Here is a 17,282-nt window from a genome sequence, read left to right as displayed (position 1 = left end):
TTGTGAGGTAGGTCATAGTTGTGACCTCTAGTGACAAAAATTAACTGCTGCATTTGCAACCTCATGGTTCCCCTAACAACCATATGCAGTTTTGCCTTATTATGCTCAAACATTTGTGAGATACGGTGCATTGATGTGGTAAACTTACTTTCTAATCACCCTGTACACTCTGTTATAGCGGCACATTTCTGAAAATCAACAGTATCTGGAGCATCAAGTACTGTTACCAGTTCTTTTATCTGGCATGCCACCACAAAAACAAACAAGACTTGCATACAAACAAAAAAAGAGTAACAAGGATATGCTTTAATAAAAAGAAGCATCTACATAGTTCAGGTTACAGAAAATAGTTTTTTTGTGTGGGTATTTGAACTGGATTACTGTCTTGAAAAATGTTTGATCTTTCAGCTCTTATTGACGAAACTCTCCGTCCATTGAATGGTACACTATTTTCCTTCATGGACTGCCTTAATCTCTAAAACTTGGGTTATTTCCACTGATGCCAACATCCATTTAAATTTTATTCTCAGATGTTTTCTTTCTTTCTTTCTTTTTCTTTCTTTCTTTCGCACACAGGAGAACAAAAGCAACTACATTTCACATCCCAGTCAATAACAGTGTAATCATGACAGCATCCCTACAAGCACCCCACCCTCAATTTGAGCAGACGCTTCAGGTGAACAGTCGGATTGTGGAGTCGGCCCCGGAGGAGAACACCCAGGGCTGGGTGGGGTGGAACGCAACGTCCAGGACTCCCAGATCCCTTGTGATCTCATGACCCTTCAGTACCTTCACAGGAACAATCAGAGGGTTCTGCAGCAGGTCACTGGAAATGAGAGGGACAAAGAAAGAAAGAAGAAAGTGTTAGGCTCAGGAGGAATTCCAATGCCTACAGCACATGACACCACTGACAGTAAGGTGTAGCACCTCAGGGGCTTGTTTCTAGTTTAGTTTTTTTTTTTTTTTTTTTTTTTTTTTTTTTTTTACAGTAGAGACTTACTTGTAGACCATGCCATGGCATACGATGACACTGCCATCATCGGAGGCAGAAGCAAACAGAGGGTAGCTCTTGTGGAATGCTACTCCTCGGAGGGCCTTCTTGTGGTGTCTGAAAGAATCAAAGATGATAGATTTATAGTGTAAAGCAGGTTTTACAATGTAAAGAGGAAGGGAGCTTGCATCCCTACAGCTAAACAATACCTTTGGCAATGTAAACAGACTTTTAACACATTATTCCACCGTAGCATTTCTTACTCACCGGAGGACTTTGTAAGGTTTTGTAGAGAGATCCAGATCAAACCAGGTGAGTCTACTGTCATAGCTTCCACAGATCACATTGTCACCTGAAGAGACAGAGCCCACATTCAACTCAAATATGCTTGGTCTACTGTATTTACTAGTATAACATTCGTATTACAGATGCCTCATAATTTCTATATTGCCTAAATCATTAAATCAATTATGGCTTCTGCTGTACCAATTGCAGAGCAGTGCTTCAATGATGACTGCATAGTGCAATTATTATTAATATTATTATTATTATTATTAATAATAATATTATTTTTAAGAAAGTTGCATTGTCCGCCCAATATTAAATATCCCACCGGCAACCTAGCCTTTTAACCTTTTTACTCAGGCACTGTGAGACGCCCTGCTTGTGTATTTCCGATAGATTACCATAGATTACCATATTAATAAATAGCCTTGAATGCACGTGTTTTGTAATGTTACTGCCGGGCTGTAAGACAGGCCTGCCTCGGTGCAGTAAACATTTTCACACAAAACCTTTATAAAATAAGAGAAATTGAAACATCAAAGGCACAAGGACCTATTTTCCGATTAAAACAAAAAAATTCAGCCTGATTTGTAAGTCTCATCTGTGTAAAACCAATGTCAATCTAACTGTGCAGCTTGGCACCAAGTCGTGATTTTTTCTTTTCTAAGTTTATAATCAAGTATGTTGCGTGGGTATGGTACATCAGCATTAAAATCATTTTTACACTGTGGAGAAAGTTAAAATTAAAATAAAATACAATCCTTGAATTACAGGATATACCTGGACAGTTCTTCTACCACATGCACTGTAATACAGTTTTTTCAAACTGCTCATCAATGCTACTGTGATCATTTATTTTACTTGGCAGATGCCTGTATCCGACATGATGTTGGGGTCCCCCAGCGATGCTGGATTGGTTGCACTGTGACGGGACTCACCTCCAGGGTGGACCGCTATGCTGGAAACCCACTTGCAGTTGGCCAGCAGCTTCTTGGTGAGCTCCTGCTTGATGAGGTTGTAGACGCGGACGTAGCGCTGCGTGGCCACGAAGAAGGCAGGCCGGCTGGGGTGGAAGGCCACGCACTGCACCAGCCCCTTGTTCTTGCGGAAGGGGTTCTGGCTCCGGCGCTTGCTCAGCTGGTGGATCAGAACCTGCGTATTGCCATTGTCTGGCATAACGCTGGCCAGGTAATCCCCCTTCCCATGCCAGGTCACCTGCTTCACAGACTGCACAGGAGAGATGGAAACAGGCAACATCAGGACGCTAGTACAGTGTGTGGGAAAGCAGACCATTGCAAGAGCTGGCAAGGCAATGCACAAAAATTTAATTATATTAAAAAATGTTGCCACTGAAAACAAATCAAAACATTTTAAATTTTGTATTCCTCTGTTGGGATTTTACAACCTGTCTAATCATTTATCACCAAATCACAGTTCATCGCTCAACGGCGTTTACAGCTAGTAAATGATCTGTGAAAATATATTGTATTTATTTATTTATGTGATAGGAAAGGAAAAAAATACCACAATCCAAACATAGTGCCAAAAAAGACAGTCAGTCCAACTACAAATCATGCAAGCAACTGCTATGTTTTTGGAAGTGCTATAGCTTTCCTTCTCCTGGGTCATGAGCACAGACACAGCCCTCTCACGCCTTGCTGCTTCAGCCCTGGCAGGAAAGAACTCTACTGTGGTGCTTGTCATTGAGGGAGAAAATATGATCTGCTTCACTGGTTAAGCCAGAAAAAAAGTAAAATCTGTTTTAGTTTCTAACAAAAAAACAAAAGTGTACCTTTGGATGTCTGATGATGAGCCTGACTCCCTTCTCCAAGGCCTCCGCCTCTGGGACGACCCACTGCACTGTCTGGGCCTTCTCCTCTTCCGGCTCCACATACGAGGAGATGAGCTGCTCTGTGACGCTGGAGACCAGGACATCCCCCAGACCAGGGTTCAGCACGACCACAGAGCGCTCCCTGCAAAGTGTTACACAACGTCAACCTGCTTGTAGAACAACTTGCCCTTAAATTATGTGTCTCTTGAGATCGTACATTTCAGTCCTAAAAGCTTGCTTGGTTAAATTTTCTGGTGTGGTGTTGACACATGCTAACCCCTTATTATTCTTATTACTATTATGAATTAACCTATTCGCATGAGGTTCCAGAGTTCAAATCAATCTCAACAGTGAAAAACCTGCTGGCAACTTACAGAGACACAGCAACGAGAGACAGAGCTGGGTTTGGATTCCAGGCGATGCTCTTTACAGCTCCTTCCACGTCGACTGTCTTCATACAGCGCGCTGTGCTCACCTCCCAGAAGCGTACGGTGCAGTCGTCAGAGCCTAGGAGGGGCGACAAGAAAAATCTTTTAGCAATACAAAATGTATGTCGTTTTTTAAAACATTTAAAGTTTCTCAGAAAGAAGTTTTGTTTAAATATCGTATTCCTTTGAATTTAGGACTCCCTTGAATAAGACACAGCCCAAATTTCCCACCCTCAATTTGAGTAAAAAATAAATCAAATAAAAGATTAATTTACAAAGATACAACCTCAATTATACATATAAGAGAACAATATATGAAGGCAGTTTGTGGCCGTCTGCTGTCACACAGAGTATTACAGTTATGAGCTGCTTCTCATTTCCAGTTGTGATTACTCTAACCTGTTTTCTTCCCTTTTTTTGAACTGTGGTATTGCTTGGCGTGTCAAAAAATGTTGGGATCTGGTCAGCATTTCCAATCTGGTACTGTTTAGTTATAACAAAGCCTAACATAACAAAATACTGAAATTGCAAAAGCTTCTCTTTGAATTCCTCGAGTGGTTAATGACACTTCTTTTAAAACGGCTTCCTGTATATCACAGATGATACGAGATCGAGTAGCAACATTTTTAAGTTAGTCTTTGTCAGTCAGTCAGTCACGTTTCTGTCTGTGTACTCCGGCAGTCAGTCAGTCACATTCCTGTCTATGTACAAGGGCATTCAGTTAGTCAGTGTCACGTTCCTGTCTGTACTCGGTCATTCAGTCAATCACGTTCCTGCCTGTGTACTCGGGCAGTCAGTCACGTTCCTGCTCGTGTACCCGGGCAGTCAGTCATGTCTTTTATTGGCTATTTTAATACACGCATCACTATACTCTAATTTAAGAGGCAGGTCATTTTTGAGAAGAAACAAAAATAGGTTTAAAAAGTACATCTTAAATTGGAAGAAATATGGTACTATCACATGTCTTGCATTACCAGTATCAGACTATGGGCCTGATGAAGGGACTCATCCCAGGAGCACCAGTAGGTATTTTTTAAATGTTACCATCTCCATGAATACAGTAACCTCTACTGTTGCTCTCAGTGGTATTGATCCCAATAAAAGCTAAATCTTCACAAATTTCACACAGGTTAAAAAAAAACAAAAACAAAAAAAACACTGAAATGCATACATGGTACGTGTGTGGGCACTATTAGGTTGGCAGGGAAGGGGTTAAATTTCTCCATTAAAACACGTACACCAGCCAGTGTATAAAATAGGTGTTAATGGAGGTTAGGGGAGGGTCAGAATTGATGTTGGTGATCGAGGTGGAGGCCTGTGTTTTGCTTCTGTTTGTTTGTTTATTTTTGTGTGTTTTTGTAAAACCATTTGTTTTGGCCCTTATGCCTTTTATGTTGACAAGTGTATTTTTTTAAATGTTTCGACAGTTTTATTTTTGTTTATTTGTTTAATTAAACTGAGCATTGGTGCATTTAACCTTGCAGCTTTCTGTGTCCGAGTCCCTGCATTACCACCTGGGCTGGGACGCTACCGCGCCACAGTATAACACATATTTTACAACAAAAACCAGTCTGGCATAATTACAAAATTGATAGGTATAATGGTTCAATGCAAAATATGTTTATGAACTGCAAAATGGACTTCAAAACATAGAAACCATGGCTCCAAGCCACCAAGTCCCCATCGTCGTTAAAAAGCACATCTCATTACACTGCGCTCAGAACCGGGGTCTAATAAAGGGCTTCAGGGGTGTAGAAATCTAGGTGCACCAGCTGCAGAAGAACACTAATAAATCTACCAGTACCTTGGGAAAGATCAATGAAACTCATAACCTTTCCACTGAACGAAGGTATTTTTCAAATTAAACTAAAACTTGAGGATCCTGTTCTGTAATTCAACAGTAACCATCCATGGCCTTCATTTGCATTTCCTCCACAAAATGTCTCTGAATGTCAACCATAACAATACAATCATTCTTTACAGATTGCCTTTCCAGTTTTAAACTGTGCATAGTGGTAGAATATACAACGATGGAATGGTGTAGTTCGATTGGGATCTGACCCCTATATGAACGGTTACCGAGGCTTCTCAACCTTTGTAAAAACTCTCCATGTCTCAGCAAAAAGAGCTTTCTTTGTACTAACGCTGCAATGAGGGTGGACTGTCTGACTCGCAGACCATAATCTTTTTTTAAGTATAAAGTGCTTTCAGGACAGATATAGGAAAACGAAACTGTTCAAAAGAGCTATGTTCAGTCCAGTGGCTTACAATCCCTGTCTGGTGTGCAGTGGTAAGACCTGGAAGGCTAAGAGAATCGCTATTAGGGGGCAATTAAAAAAGACGCTTAGCTAGAGAGGCAGGCATTTACAGAGCAAGGCTAGCTAAACATATGTGTCTTGGTGGTCAAGACTAAGACCCTCACACCCTCCAAAAACGTCATCTCAACAACTCTCTGCCATAAATGCAGTGTTTTGGTCCTGGAAAAGTATGAAAACATTTTTTAATTGAGAGAAGGAAAAAAAACGGAAATGTATGGTCTTTCATCAATCGTGCTGTGGTTTTGTGTTGTAAAATTTTTTTCCGCTGTGCATTTTCAATCTCGCCTTTATATATTTTATAACCCTTCACAAATGAGATTGAATGATTTTCAGCCACTGAGCATTGGCCTGGCCTGGATCCAATGAGAATCTTCAAAACAGGGCTTTAGCAATTCAGTAATGGCAGCACAGCTTTATCTTGGCATCTGCTCATTTGCAGCTAAAAACTTTACTGTAGAAGATACCTTCATTTGGGAACTCAAAAAATAAACCTGCTACAGCATTCTGTTATTTGAATAACTAATGTGTGAAGCACTGCCCCATTGATAAGAATTATAGTAAACATTTAAAATACCTGTGCTTTCAACTTCCTTTAATTTTACAAATCTATACAAAACTACAAGTCCCAGAGAGTGATGTTTTTTTAATTTCAGCCTCCATGTCCACACTAGTGAAAATAACAAACCTGATTACACTGTGATCAGTTAAAATCAGGTGATTTCAACTTCTGCAGTTCTTGAAACCTGACTGCTACTGTTAGGTTAATGCTAGTGCAATGCAACAGTATTAACTGAGTGGTATTTCCATGACTCTGTAAAGGTTCTTTCACACTGGCATGCTCTACCCAGGTCAGGATCTGGTGTCATGCGGGTTGGCTATGTGATTTCACACTGCTTTTGATAAAGCAGGGTTGACCTGGGTGACAGAGGCAAGCACACAATGCGGGTATCAATGCCCCGGAAGCAGCTTGTTACTGACGCTTCCGTCCAAGCTTCTCTGGATTGAACCGTTGGCCCAAATGTTGATTAGAGCAAATGTTTCTTAATCCCTGCTGCAATCTGGCTCATGGTGTGTTTCAAGCAACAACAATATGGCCAAACAGAATAAACAGAAATGTTCCTTGTGGAAGGGAAACCTTCACGCAGGCCTGGCTGTTTGTTATTTCATTGGCCCTTATGGATTTTGTCTCGCTCCACCCAGGTCAAAGCATCTCAACCCACACCCTGAGGGGACCCAGGAATGTGGTTCCACACTACGCAGAATTGTGACCTGGGTAGCCAGAACCTGGGCAGAAGTGTCAGCGTGAAAGGGGCTTAACTGACTTCATAGCTTATCCTGTGTGCATTTTAAATGCACACAGGATAATGTTCTTCAACTGTTTTTTACAGTTTCCATAATTTTCAAAGGGGAAAGACATTTAATGAACAGAAATCTTTGATAAAATGTAAACTATGTGTGTGGTGAAAATTGACATAAAAATGAATCCAGTCTTTAAAATGTTTAAGTATAACCTGTAAAAGAATTATTCAGAACTAATCTTGATGCTAGATCCTTGGCATGTGTTCTAGGTTTGGAATAGTTCATTCTTAACGCAATCTTTTATAGCTGGTTCAGGCTCCAGCAGGACTGCTACATCAGTGGTAACGGAGGCAGCATCATTATTAAAAGACAACAGTAAAGGCCTCTACAAGCCGGATGCAATGTGACAAGCGAATCTATCGTACGACACAGCGCACCATGACAAAAAAAACCACAACATGTATTTTTGACACAAGCTGTTCAAACTGCTTGTGATGCGACAGGCAGCACTGAAGCAATGCGATAAAAAAAGGATTGGTGTGAGATTTTGTCATGTGGCAGCTAGGGAACTGACCAACGAGGGACAGCTTCCCTTGCGTGCCTTCAGTAAACAATGGAGATAAAAAGATAATTCTCTGCAGTATCAAAATACACACAGCTGTACAATAAAGGACACAAAAAATATAAAGACACGGCAATGAGGGAAAACATCTGGGATTCCATTTCCAAGGAACTAGATATAGCTGGTGTATATGATTAGTTTACCTTTACTGAAATAGGTATTCTGAAAAGCTACTGCATACATTTTTATTAGCTTTATAACAGGACTATCATATGTGTGATTTTTTCCAGCTTATGAGACAATCAGATGCGCATGCCAGTCGCCACTGGTGTTGCAGCAAAAGTACCATTTTAAAATCGCAGGATAAACTGCATCCCTTCCGGTGTGTGGAGACCTTAAGGAGGAATACAGCTGCCTGTAGTGGCAAAGCAGTACTGTGTAATCTTGCAGTTAACTTTAATATCAAAGGAAAACAAGTTGGGGGAAAAACACACATAAGGGCTGTCGACAGCCATTTTTACTATGGGAAACAATTTTTATTATATTATATATATATATATATATATATATATATACACACACACACACACACACACACACACACACACACACACACACACACACACACGACTGCAGTGGTTTTTAATCTGGGGTCATTTGTTATGGAAGATTTACAAATATTGCAGCTAAATGAAAGCCAGAGTCTCCAAAATGTTTTGACATTTGCTACAAATAAAAGTACACCACGAACGACCATTCTGTATTCTGTTTATACTGTAACACAAGTATATTTTTAAAATAAATAGCAATAAAATGTGTAATTTTTTATACTAACATCAATGAATTCAGGGATTATTTTACTGGATGGATCTTTACTTTCTGTTTCAACAGACTAAGCCTCTTCGCCACTGTCTTTAGATTGAACCTTGAGGCCGGTCTCTTGTTTCCTACCGTTCCCAGTGTTAATGAAGGGGCTACAGGCTGTTTGGATACGTCAGACACAGGCAGATCGGTAAATGGCATTTCTTGACTAAACTCGTTCAAGGAAATTGGAGTCCAAAGCAAAAAACAATAGAAATTAGAAATGTCAGACATTTTAAGTTGTTACAAAACGCGTATCGCTGGTAGTATTGATTGAGTACCGAAGCACAGCTCCACCCTGAATTTCAGCAGCAAACCACTGGACTGGAATATAACTAGTCCTGGTAAGCAAGTTATCCCACTTATGTTATCCCACGAAAGGGAAATAACAACAATGTATCCCCAGGCTAGAAAAACGTAGAGTAGCTGTAGGACATTTACAAATCAAGACACATCTTTGGCAGGTTTTATTTGTATAAAAAAATGTTATTATATGATGAGCTTTTTAATAACGCTGAAAAAAAAATACAAACGTGCTAATAATCTGAGAACGATAGAAATATGCATCAATAAGGCTGAGGTTTCCATGACTGGGTAACACTGTTACACCTTAAAGCAGCAAAATGGACGAACATTTGTTTTGTTGGCTAGCCAATGGTAATGAATTGCCGGCACACATTCCACACAGCTGCCCTTCACGTGCCGCCCAGCAGCACACTCTAAAACAAGGTGGCCGAACGAGCACATTGCATCTCACACACACTGTTTATTTAACTTTGAAGCCAAACCCAGAAGGGTTATTTTGTAAACCATTTGAACATTTACAACCTGCAGTAAGTGTTTTCATATGGTTTCCCAATGTGGCTCACTTGAACTGCTAAGGACTAGGCTGCCAAAAAAACATCATTAGACCAGGTAAGAATAACAAACGTTGTAAAACAACCATGAGCCCTCTAGTCAACCTGCCAACTGAGGGGCGGGGGTTTAGAAAGGAGATATCACATCCTGTTTGTAAGAATGCCAGGCAAGACACTTGACCAAAATATCACTCCCCACTTCAAAAAGAACCACTTGCTTATAGACTTCTAGATTTAAAAGCCAGTCTCATTAAATCATGGCTCGGGCTGTGGGGATGATTTAAGCAGGCAGTTAGCTACTGCCTGAATTACGAGAAAGGCTATTATAACCCTGGTTCCCTGAAACAGAAATGTAACCATTACTGTGTGGGTATTTTCCTCCTAAAGACCCCAAACTTGAATAAGATATACCAAAGCTGCTCAGCGAGCCTGCTGCAATCATGGATGCTGCGACCTTGAAGGTTAATGGTTACATTTCTATTTCAGGGAGCCAGGGTTATGACAATAACCTAACATTCCCTTTCAAGCATGAAATGTAACCAGGGATGAAAAACCCTGCTGCTGAACCAGGCCTGCAGAGGATGCATGCGCAGGAGACCCAATGGAAGGGTCTGGAAAGCTGTTGCCCTCAAGCCCAGAAGTCTCTGGAACATCACCAGTGTGAGCGCTCTGTTAAACTGAAGAGCTCTAAACAGGCGGCTATTCTCTGCACTCAGCTGTCCTCTTCGTAAGATTCACCGTAAGGCCCAACCGTTGAAGTGGGCCGGTGACAAGCTCCCACAGCTTGTGTGGGCCTCTGCCTGTGCTGGAGACTGGGCACAAAAGAGCCAGCACTCTGATGCCTTTGAGTCTCAATGGGGCCAGTGTAGCTTCCATGCACTTTGAGAAGGAACTGGGAGCTAAGGAGAGGCCAAATGGCAAGACATGGAAGAACTCATACGCTGTTCCCTGAAAAGCGAACCACAGGTAATTCCGTTGTGCTGGTTTTATGGGGAAGTGGAAATTGGCAACTTTGAGGTCCACTGTCGTGAACCAGTCACCTGGCCTGACTGACTGCAACTGCTGTGCATTGTCAACATTTTGAACCTCCTTCGACTCAGTTACAAGTTGACCTGACACACGGAGCAGGTTCTTATTAACCAGGCGCAGCTCACCCAGCTGTTGTGGGAAGTCCCTGTGATTGTCAGAAAAGGACCTAAACAATTAGTATCAAAATACTATTGTAATTGCCTAGCCGTGTGGTGAACACACTGGCTGAATAAGCATGCTTGAGGATCACCTCTGGAGACCTGGCACTGCTTGTTTGGAACGGTGACTGTTTTTCCTCGGGGGAGAAGGAAGAGCAAAGGAAGATGAGGAAGACTGTGAAGACTGTTTCCTGCATGGGCTACTCTCATGGGTCCATCGTCCAGTCTCCCTTGACACAGAGCCACTGAGTGAGGTCACAGCCACCTCCCTATCAGAGGGTGACGGGGAAGACCGCTGTGCAGGAGTAAGGGACGAAGTGCGCTCTGTAGAGCTGAGGCAGTGACGTTTCTCAAGCGTGTGCTTACAGAAAGGTGCACAAATTAGCCAGTGCCTCCTTGTGTGCTCTGGCCCTAGGCAGGAAGAGCATTTGCCGTGCTTGTCCTCAACAGGCAGACTGGCCTTGCAGGTCTTTCAGGGATAAAACCCAGGCATGATGCAAGAAGAAAGCATTGCATTTTACAGTATACAGACAGGTACTGCGTCAATCTGTTTATCAGGTAGCAACCGGGTGGGTCAAAATCCGAACAAAACCAGTTTGGTACCGGATCAGGGACGTGAGTAGCGGGCTGTGCAGGACTGGGTCGGTTCGGGGACTTTAGCACCAAGTTGGTACAGTAGCAGGTTGAAAACTTGGTATGGTTATGTTACCGGGTCGGTACTGGTGCTGTAACCTCGGTCTCGGTTTCAGGTATGGAGCTGGTCAGTGACCGTACAGTACAGGTCCTCCAGTTTATAGTTACCGCAGGTAGCAATGTACAGTGTGGGGCATCCCTGTACAAGCCACTGGCAGAACCACTCAGTCAGTACTTACATGAGACTGAGGTAAGCCTGCTTATTAGAATGAACTAACAATCTTCATAATAGTGATGCTATAGCTGTCACCAAAACGGCATTAAGATACTGTGGGAGAGAGTGCAAGCAAACACAACTGAAGCAAGTATCTTGGTCCTGTGCAGTGCGGCTGTTTGCCCAGCAGCTGCTCTCACAACACGTGTGCCGTAGAACCACACTGCAGACAGGCCTGCGCTTGGTCTCTGTACAAACACAATGAGAAAGAACCAACAAAATACAGGAATTTAACAATTACATAAATCATTTTAAAAAGTCTCGTAATTTTAGCCAAAGCCAAAATGAGAAATACATAACTCCAGCCGGATGTCCTGCAGCCTGGGGGAAGAGCACCAAGTCAGCCGACTTACGTTACTTGATCTCTGGGAAGGTACGACTCAACTACTGGCTTCAACTGGGGCCCAAGGCCGCTGTGGGACGTAACATACAGGCTGTAGTGCACAAATACGTGCAATTAGTAAAACTAATAGGGATTATTTTAATATCACATATAATTTGTGTAAAAACACAATAAATGCGAAATATAGAGCAGAAAAAGTAAAACAAGTACTTATCTGATCCAGCTCTCCTGTCAGGTCAGTTCTTGAAAGGCACAGGGAGTTGAGGTCTGTGACAGCAGTGCTTTTGTGCCCTCAGGGTCACAGGCTCTACGAGCAGCTTTGATATATCTTATTCAGGTTTCGGGTCTTTCGAAGGTAAATACTCATACGGTAACGATTACATTTCGTACTTTAATCCTTTGTGGTCAACCCATTACAATTTTCCCTTTCCGGTGTGATGTGGGACCCTGTCCGACATTATCAAAAAGGCGTCAAGCACAGGTCTCTAGTAGTTTTTTCTCCAGAAAAAGATGACAAAACCTTTCAATGGTCGAGTGAGACCGATAGGAGCTGAAAAACAAGGGGCGGATCTGAGCAACGCACAGGCCCTGCACCACAGAGATAACACGGACATAAACAAAGTAGGTAGCTGCTTCTGCATCCAGAGCTCAAAGAATATCACAAATATTTGAGGAGCTTTTTGAGATGCTATAGTTATTAAATAATGACTTGGGTTACATTATTGAGGAGTTTGGTGATAAAACGAGTGATCAGGAGAGGATTTATCAGTATGCACGACTATGAAGAGGTATGTGAAAAACACAGCGAACAAGGGGTGGGGAGGGGCTGGAGATGCAGTACTGTGTCCTGTTGATGTGCAGTGCCTTTTAAACCTGTTTTACTGTGGGGAAAAAAAAACTTTTAAACAGCGCGTGTAAAATAAACAGCGCGTGTGAAAATAAATTGGACCTGACGCACTTGACAGGTGCTGAATAAATGGACTGCTATGGGTTAAAGGGAACGGCAAGAAATGATCTATTGAAGAGCCCTGTGCTGTTAAATAAAATAAAGCCTCGCTCACAAAGAGGAGGAACCTAGGCACTTACCCGAAGCCAGCCACTGCCCACTGGGAGACAGGCTAATGCAGCGCACCAAGTTGGTGTGTCCGCGGTAGACCTGAAAAAAAACCCCAAAAACAAAACACATTTTAAAAATCTAAGTAAAACAAGGCATTAATTTGAGTTCTATTAAGCAATTTAAAAACAGCCTACACGAGTGCACACTAAACAGAAGAAAACGATGCAGGTGTCCAAGCAAACCAGATTTGAAATGGGGAAGTCACCTTCATATTAAACAGGACTGAAATGAGAACGCGTGTGACATGGACGCCATCTCCTGTACAGTGCCAGTGCCATGTCCTTCAAACACTTCAGTAGTTGTCCACTTGGGACACTAAGCAATAAAAGTCTGAAGCAGCTGTTAAGGGACTATATCTAAAATAGATTAAAAAAAATCTGACCTGACCAAAATGATTACAGGCATCTCAGCTAATCCTGTGCCCATGCAGATTTGAACAGTCAAAAAAGCACAGGATCTGTCTTAAATGAAATTAAACCAGCTAAAACTCAAAACTGTTGATTATTTTACCGAATCAACACTTATCATGATTTATACCTTACATAATACAAAGTTGAATTCACAAGCAATTGTTTCGTTAATATGTTGCACGTTTGGGCTACTCAGATCTGCCGCCTTAAGGCCTATTAGGGCAGGGTCATTTTAGAAAAAGGTAATACGTGATATGTTTGAAGTAGATTGGATTCTGAGTGCTTTGAAGTTGTGAATTATATAAAATGATAATGTCTAACACACAAACTGAAACAAGTATTGATTAACATTGTAACAGCATTAATATTACTTACTGTATCCTAACGTTAGTATAAGTAGGTGCATATGATTACACGAGGCACCTATACACTAACAGATGCGGTTGCTACTGTAGCATTGATTTTATGTTCTGGACCCTGCACTTAATCATCCCCGGGCCCCGCACAGCCCTGTTCAAAACCTGAGCTCGACAGTGCAGTTCTGTGTCTTCAGATCGACCGGCGATTCCCTAACCTCAGGGACAGAATAATCTATAACAGAGTGAGGGTGGGTATCAGGTGCATGATCACACTACGCATTCTTACCAGTGACTGCGTGGTGGGGAATGGCTGAAGATCTTTTGGTTTTGGCAGTTTCGGAATCAGGTCCTCTGGATCTACATTTACCTAAAATAGAAAAGAAAAAAGAAAAAAAAAACTGAAAACTACACATCTAGCTGGTGACCAACATCAATCAGTATTCTATGTATCAAAGCAATTCCCAGCAGGGACAGCATCCAGGAAACGTTTTTCAGTCTGATCTTTACTACTTTTTTCAATATTAGTCTAGCTTCCACACTACTTTTTATTTCCACAATTTGTTATTTCATGTTAGATTTTGAAATGTCACATTTTTCAATTGTTGTCAGTTTTTCGTTAAGTATACGGAAACTACAAAGTGGTATGTAATTCAATTATGTTAATCAATATGACTATGAAGAAAAAATTGTTAATTCTATAGGGTGATGCAAAACTTTTGGTCATAACTGTACATTAAGATATTTGGGATGGCAACACTTACACTTTATCTTAATTGTAGCTGAACACAGATTAGCGTACCCCCTGCTCCGATCTCCTCGTCAGCTTGACTTACCCTCATCTTGCGCTGCCGGGGGCAGAGGTAGAGGTCCAGGCAGCGCTCGAATCTCTCATGGATGAAGCGCTGGAAAGCAGGCACGGCACGCAGGCAGGAGAACTTCTGCGGGATGAAGTTCAGCTTCCTCTCCTCGGCCTCCTGCTGCTCCCATGCCAGTTTCTGAGGTTCAAAGGTTACAAAAGGGTCACATTTAAGAGGCAGACAGTGGGAGAGCTTGGAATTAATGCAGGCCCAGTGTGATATCTCCATCCTTCCACTCAAGGGGAGCGTTTCTGAATTTCCTGCTTCGAGGCTGTAGTTGCTTTAGTTACTGGCAGTAATAAACCATGTTAGACACACTATGAGGCCACGTTATGTGCATGAGGTTAAGTGTGCGATCAGCTATGTAGTACTATCGTTTTAACCCAGCTGGATATTTGTTAGGTGAGTTTGAGAGACACATGAATGTGGTGCCAGAAGAATCAAGAACCTCTGCAGCCCTAAAATTGCAAGTGAGGACCGGTGGGGCTTTAAGAAATATCCCCTGTGGTATCTACAGTCACAACTTTCTATTCTCTGCAGATGATAAAAAGTGGTTTACACTACAGAACTGGGTTTCTCTGAATTACCAACTCTGAATACGAATGGGTCCTCACAATGTGGAGTCCTCATTCTCTTACCTCCTCCTCAGTAAAAAGGTACTCCGGGGGAGGATTGTAGGACTCCTCGTGTCCTGGCAGCTTCAGCTTCGGGGCTGGAACATGCATCTTGTGTCTTCCCAATATAGAATTGGGGTCCTCCTTTGCCCAGAGATCATAGTACTGTGGAGTGCTGTCCTTAGGCTTGCGAGGCTTGATCCATCCCATCTTTATTGCATGGACCAGTCTGGAGACCTGGAGAGATATATACAAACCAAAACATAAAAAACACAACAAGCTGAGTTTGTATACATAGGAGCTTTGAAAATCAGCAAGTGTAATCCTTTCTTTCAGAAGGCTTTGTCTGAATAATTATTTGAATAAATATCAATGCAATGCAATATTCTGGTCAATACTTCATGCAATTGTTAAAAATATATATATATATATATATATATATATATATATATATATATATATATATATATATATATATATATATATATAATAATCTAGAATTATGTTAATAACACTCGAAACTTCACGGAAACAATGAGTTACTCTAGGAAAATTTTCAATATATATAATTATCTTTTTTAACTACTAGATAAGATCATGAGTCCCGTCCCTCTCTCCTTAAAAATAAATAAATAATAAATAAATAAATAAATAAAAACAAACACCCAGCAATTGTATTTTTTGTCTCTCCAATTTCTTTAAGCTTTTAGTATGAATGACCCATTATTAGAGTTTCACCCCCGTTTCCACTCTTCAAAGTCTGTGCGAATGATTCCATCTAATACTACACATATGGGAGCAGTTATGAGAAAAATTGGTTAAAACATGAAAATTACACGTCAGAGGAGGCTTATTTATGGTGGCTATAAATAATTCCAACCTTCATGGTTTTTAGAAAACATTAAACTCTCTCAAACCATCCAGGTCTAAGGATGAATATATCAAACTGTACTGAGTGATTTGTTGTTGCAGTTGCTTAGTGGACTGAAGTGTGTGTACTGAAAAGGCGAGGGTAGTAAATTCATATGGAAATATTTGTTTGTTCAGCTCACAATATTTAACATCATCCCGGAAGTCAATTCAGTAAGTTAGATCAACAGATGATAAAGCTTAAAAAAAACCCACAAAAAAAAAAAACCCTGGATTTTAAAATTGCCGTGTTTAATGATATCAGTCATATATTTAGTAAGTAAAGTTGTCACTAATTTCAGCCTGGTGTAGTATGGAGAGTATGTGTTTACTCAAGTGACCATAAATGTTGTGACTGGTTCCACGGGGCAATGTCATTTTATTGCGCATCTCACCTTCTTGTGCAAGGAGGAAAAGTATTGTTTAAAGTTGCCATCACCTTAAATTTGTGTCCATCTGTACATTGTTATGACACCATCACCTAATCATCAGATTCCATTGTGAGTGAAATAAAATGTTGATTGAAGGAATGTCGATGTTGAGCGCGGCCATTACAACACACCCAGCCAGCAGCAGTGCTCCTGAGCATCAGCTCTGTAAAGAACCTCACCTTCTCAATCACCCAGCCAGCAGCAGTGCTCCTGAGCATCAGCTCTGTAAAGAACCTCACCTTCTCAATCACCCAGCCAGCAGCAGTGCTCCTGAGCATCAGCTCTGTAAAGAACCTCACCTTCTCAATCACCCAGCCAGCAGCAGTGCTCCTGAGCATCAGCTCTGTAAAGAACCTCACCTTCTCAATCACCCAGCCAGCAGCAGTGCTCCTGAGCATCAGCTCTGTAAAGAACCTCACCTTCTCAATCACCCAGCCAGCAGCAGTGCTCCTGAGCATCAGCTCTGTAAAGAACCTCACCTTCTCAATCACCCAGCCAGCAGCAGTGCTCCTGAGCATCAGCTCTGTAAAGAACCTCACCTTCTCAATCACCCAGCCAGCAGCAGTGCTCCTCACCTTCTCAATCACCCAGCCAGCATCAGCTCTGTAAAGAACCTCACCTTCTCAATCACCCAGCCAGCAGCAGTGCTCCTAAGCATCAGCTCTGTAAAGAACCTCACCTTCTCAATCACCCAGCCAGCAGCAGTGCTCACCTTC

The 17,282-nt window shown here is 41.7% G+C and overlaps 1 protein-coding gene across 1 annotated transcript in view; it reads right to left on the bottom strand.

The window, feature by feature from the left end:
* Positions 1-286: 286 nt before the first annotated feature.
* Positions 287-17,282, bottom strand: part of bop1 (BOP1 ribosomal biogenesis factor) — an 80,356-nt gene continuing 63,360 nt past the window's right edge. The window contains exons 7-16 of the mRNA XM_041249153.1: positions 15,251-15,463; positions 14,589-14,750; positions 14,042-14,122; positions 12,956-13,025; positions 3,482-3,614; positions 3,069-3,249; positions 2,215-2,503; positions 1,259-1,343; positions 1,001-1,108; positions 287-826 (exon numbers count right to left, since the gene is read on the bottom strand). Coding sequence (XP_041105087.1) covers positions 673-826; positions 1,001-1,108; positions 1,259-1,343; positions 2,215-2,503; positions 3,069-3,249; positions 3,482-3,614; positions 12,956-13,025; positions 14,042-14,122; positions 14,589-14,750; positions 15,251-15,463 — 1,476 coding nt within the window. The 3' untranslated portion in view covers positions 287-672. The remainder of the gene's footprint in view (positions 827-1,000; positions 1,109-1,258; positions 1,344-2,214; positions 2,504-3,068; positions 3,250-3,481; positions 3,615-12,955; positions 13,026-14,041; positions 14,123-14,588; positions 14,751-15,250; positions 15,464-17,282) is intronic.

Source organism: Polyodon spathula, chromosome 4 (assembly GCF_017654505.1).
Source record: "Polyodon spathula isolate WHYD16114869_AA chromosome 4, ASM1765450v1, whole genome shotgun sequence".
Lineage (NCBI taxonomy): Eukaryota > Metazoa > Chordata > Actinopteri > Acipenseriformes > Polyodontidae > Polyodon > Polyodon spathula.
The sequence above is the reverse complement of the archived record's forward strand: the minus strand, read 5'-3'. Positions and strand labels throughout refer to the sequence as shown.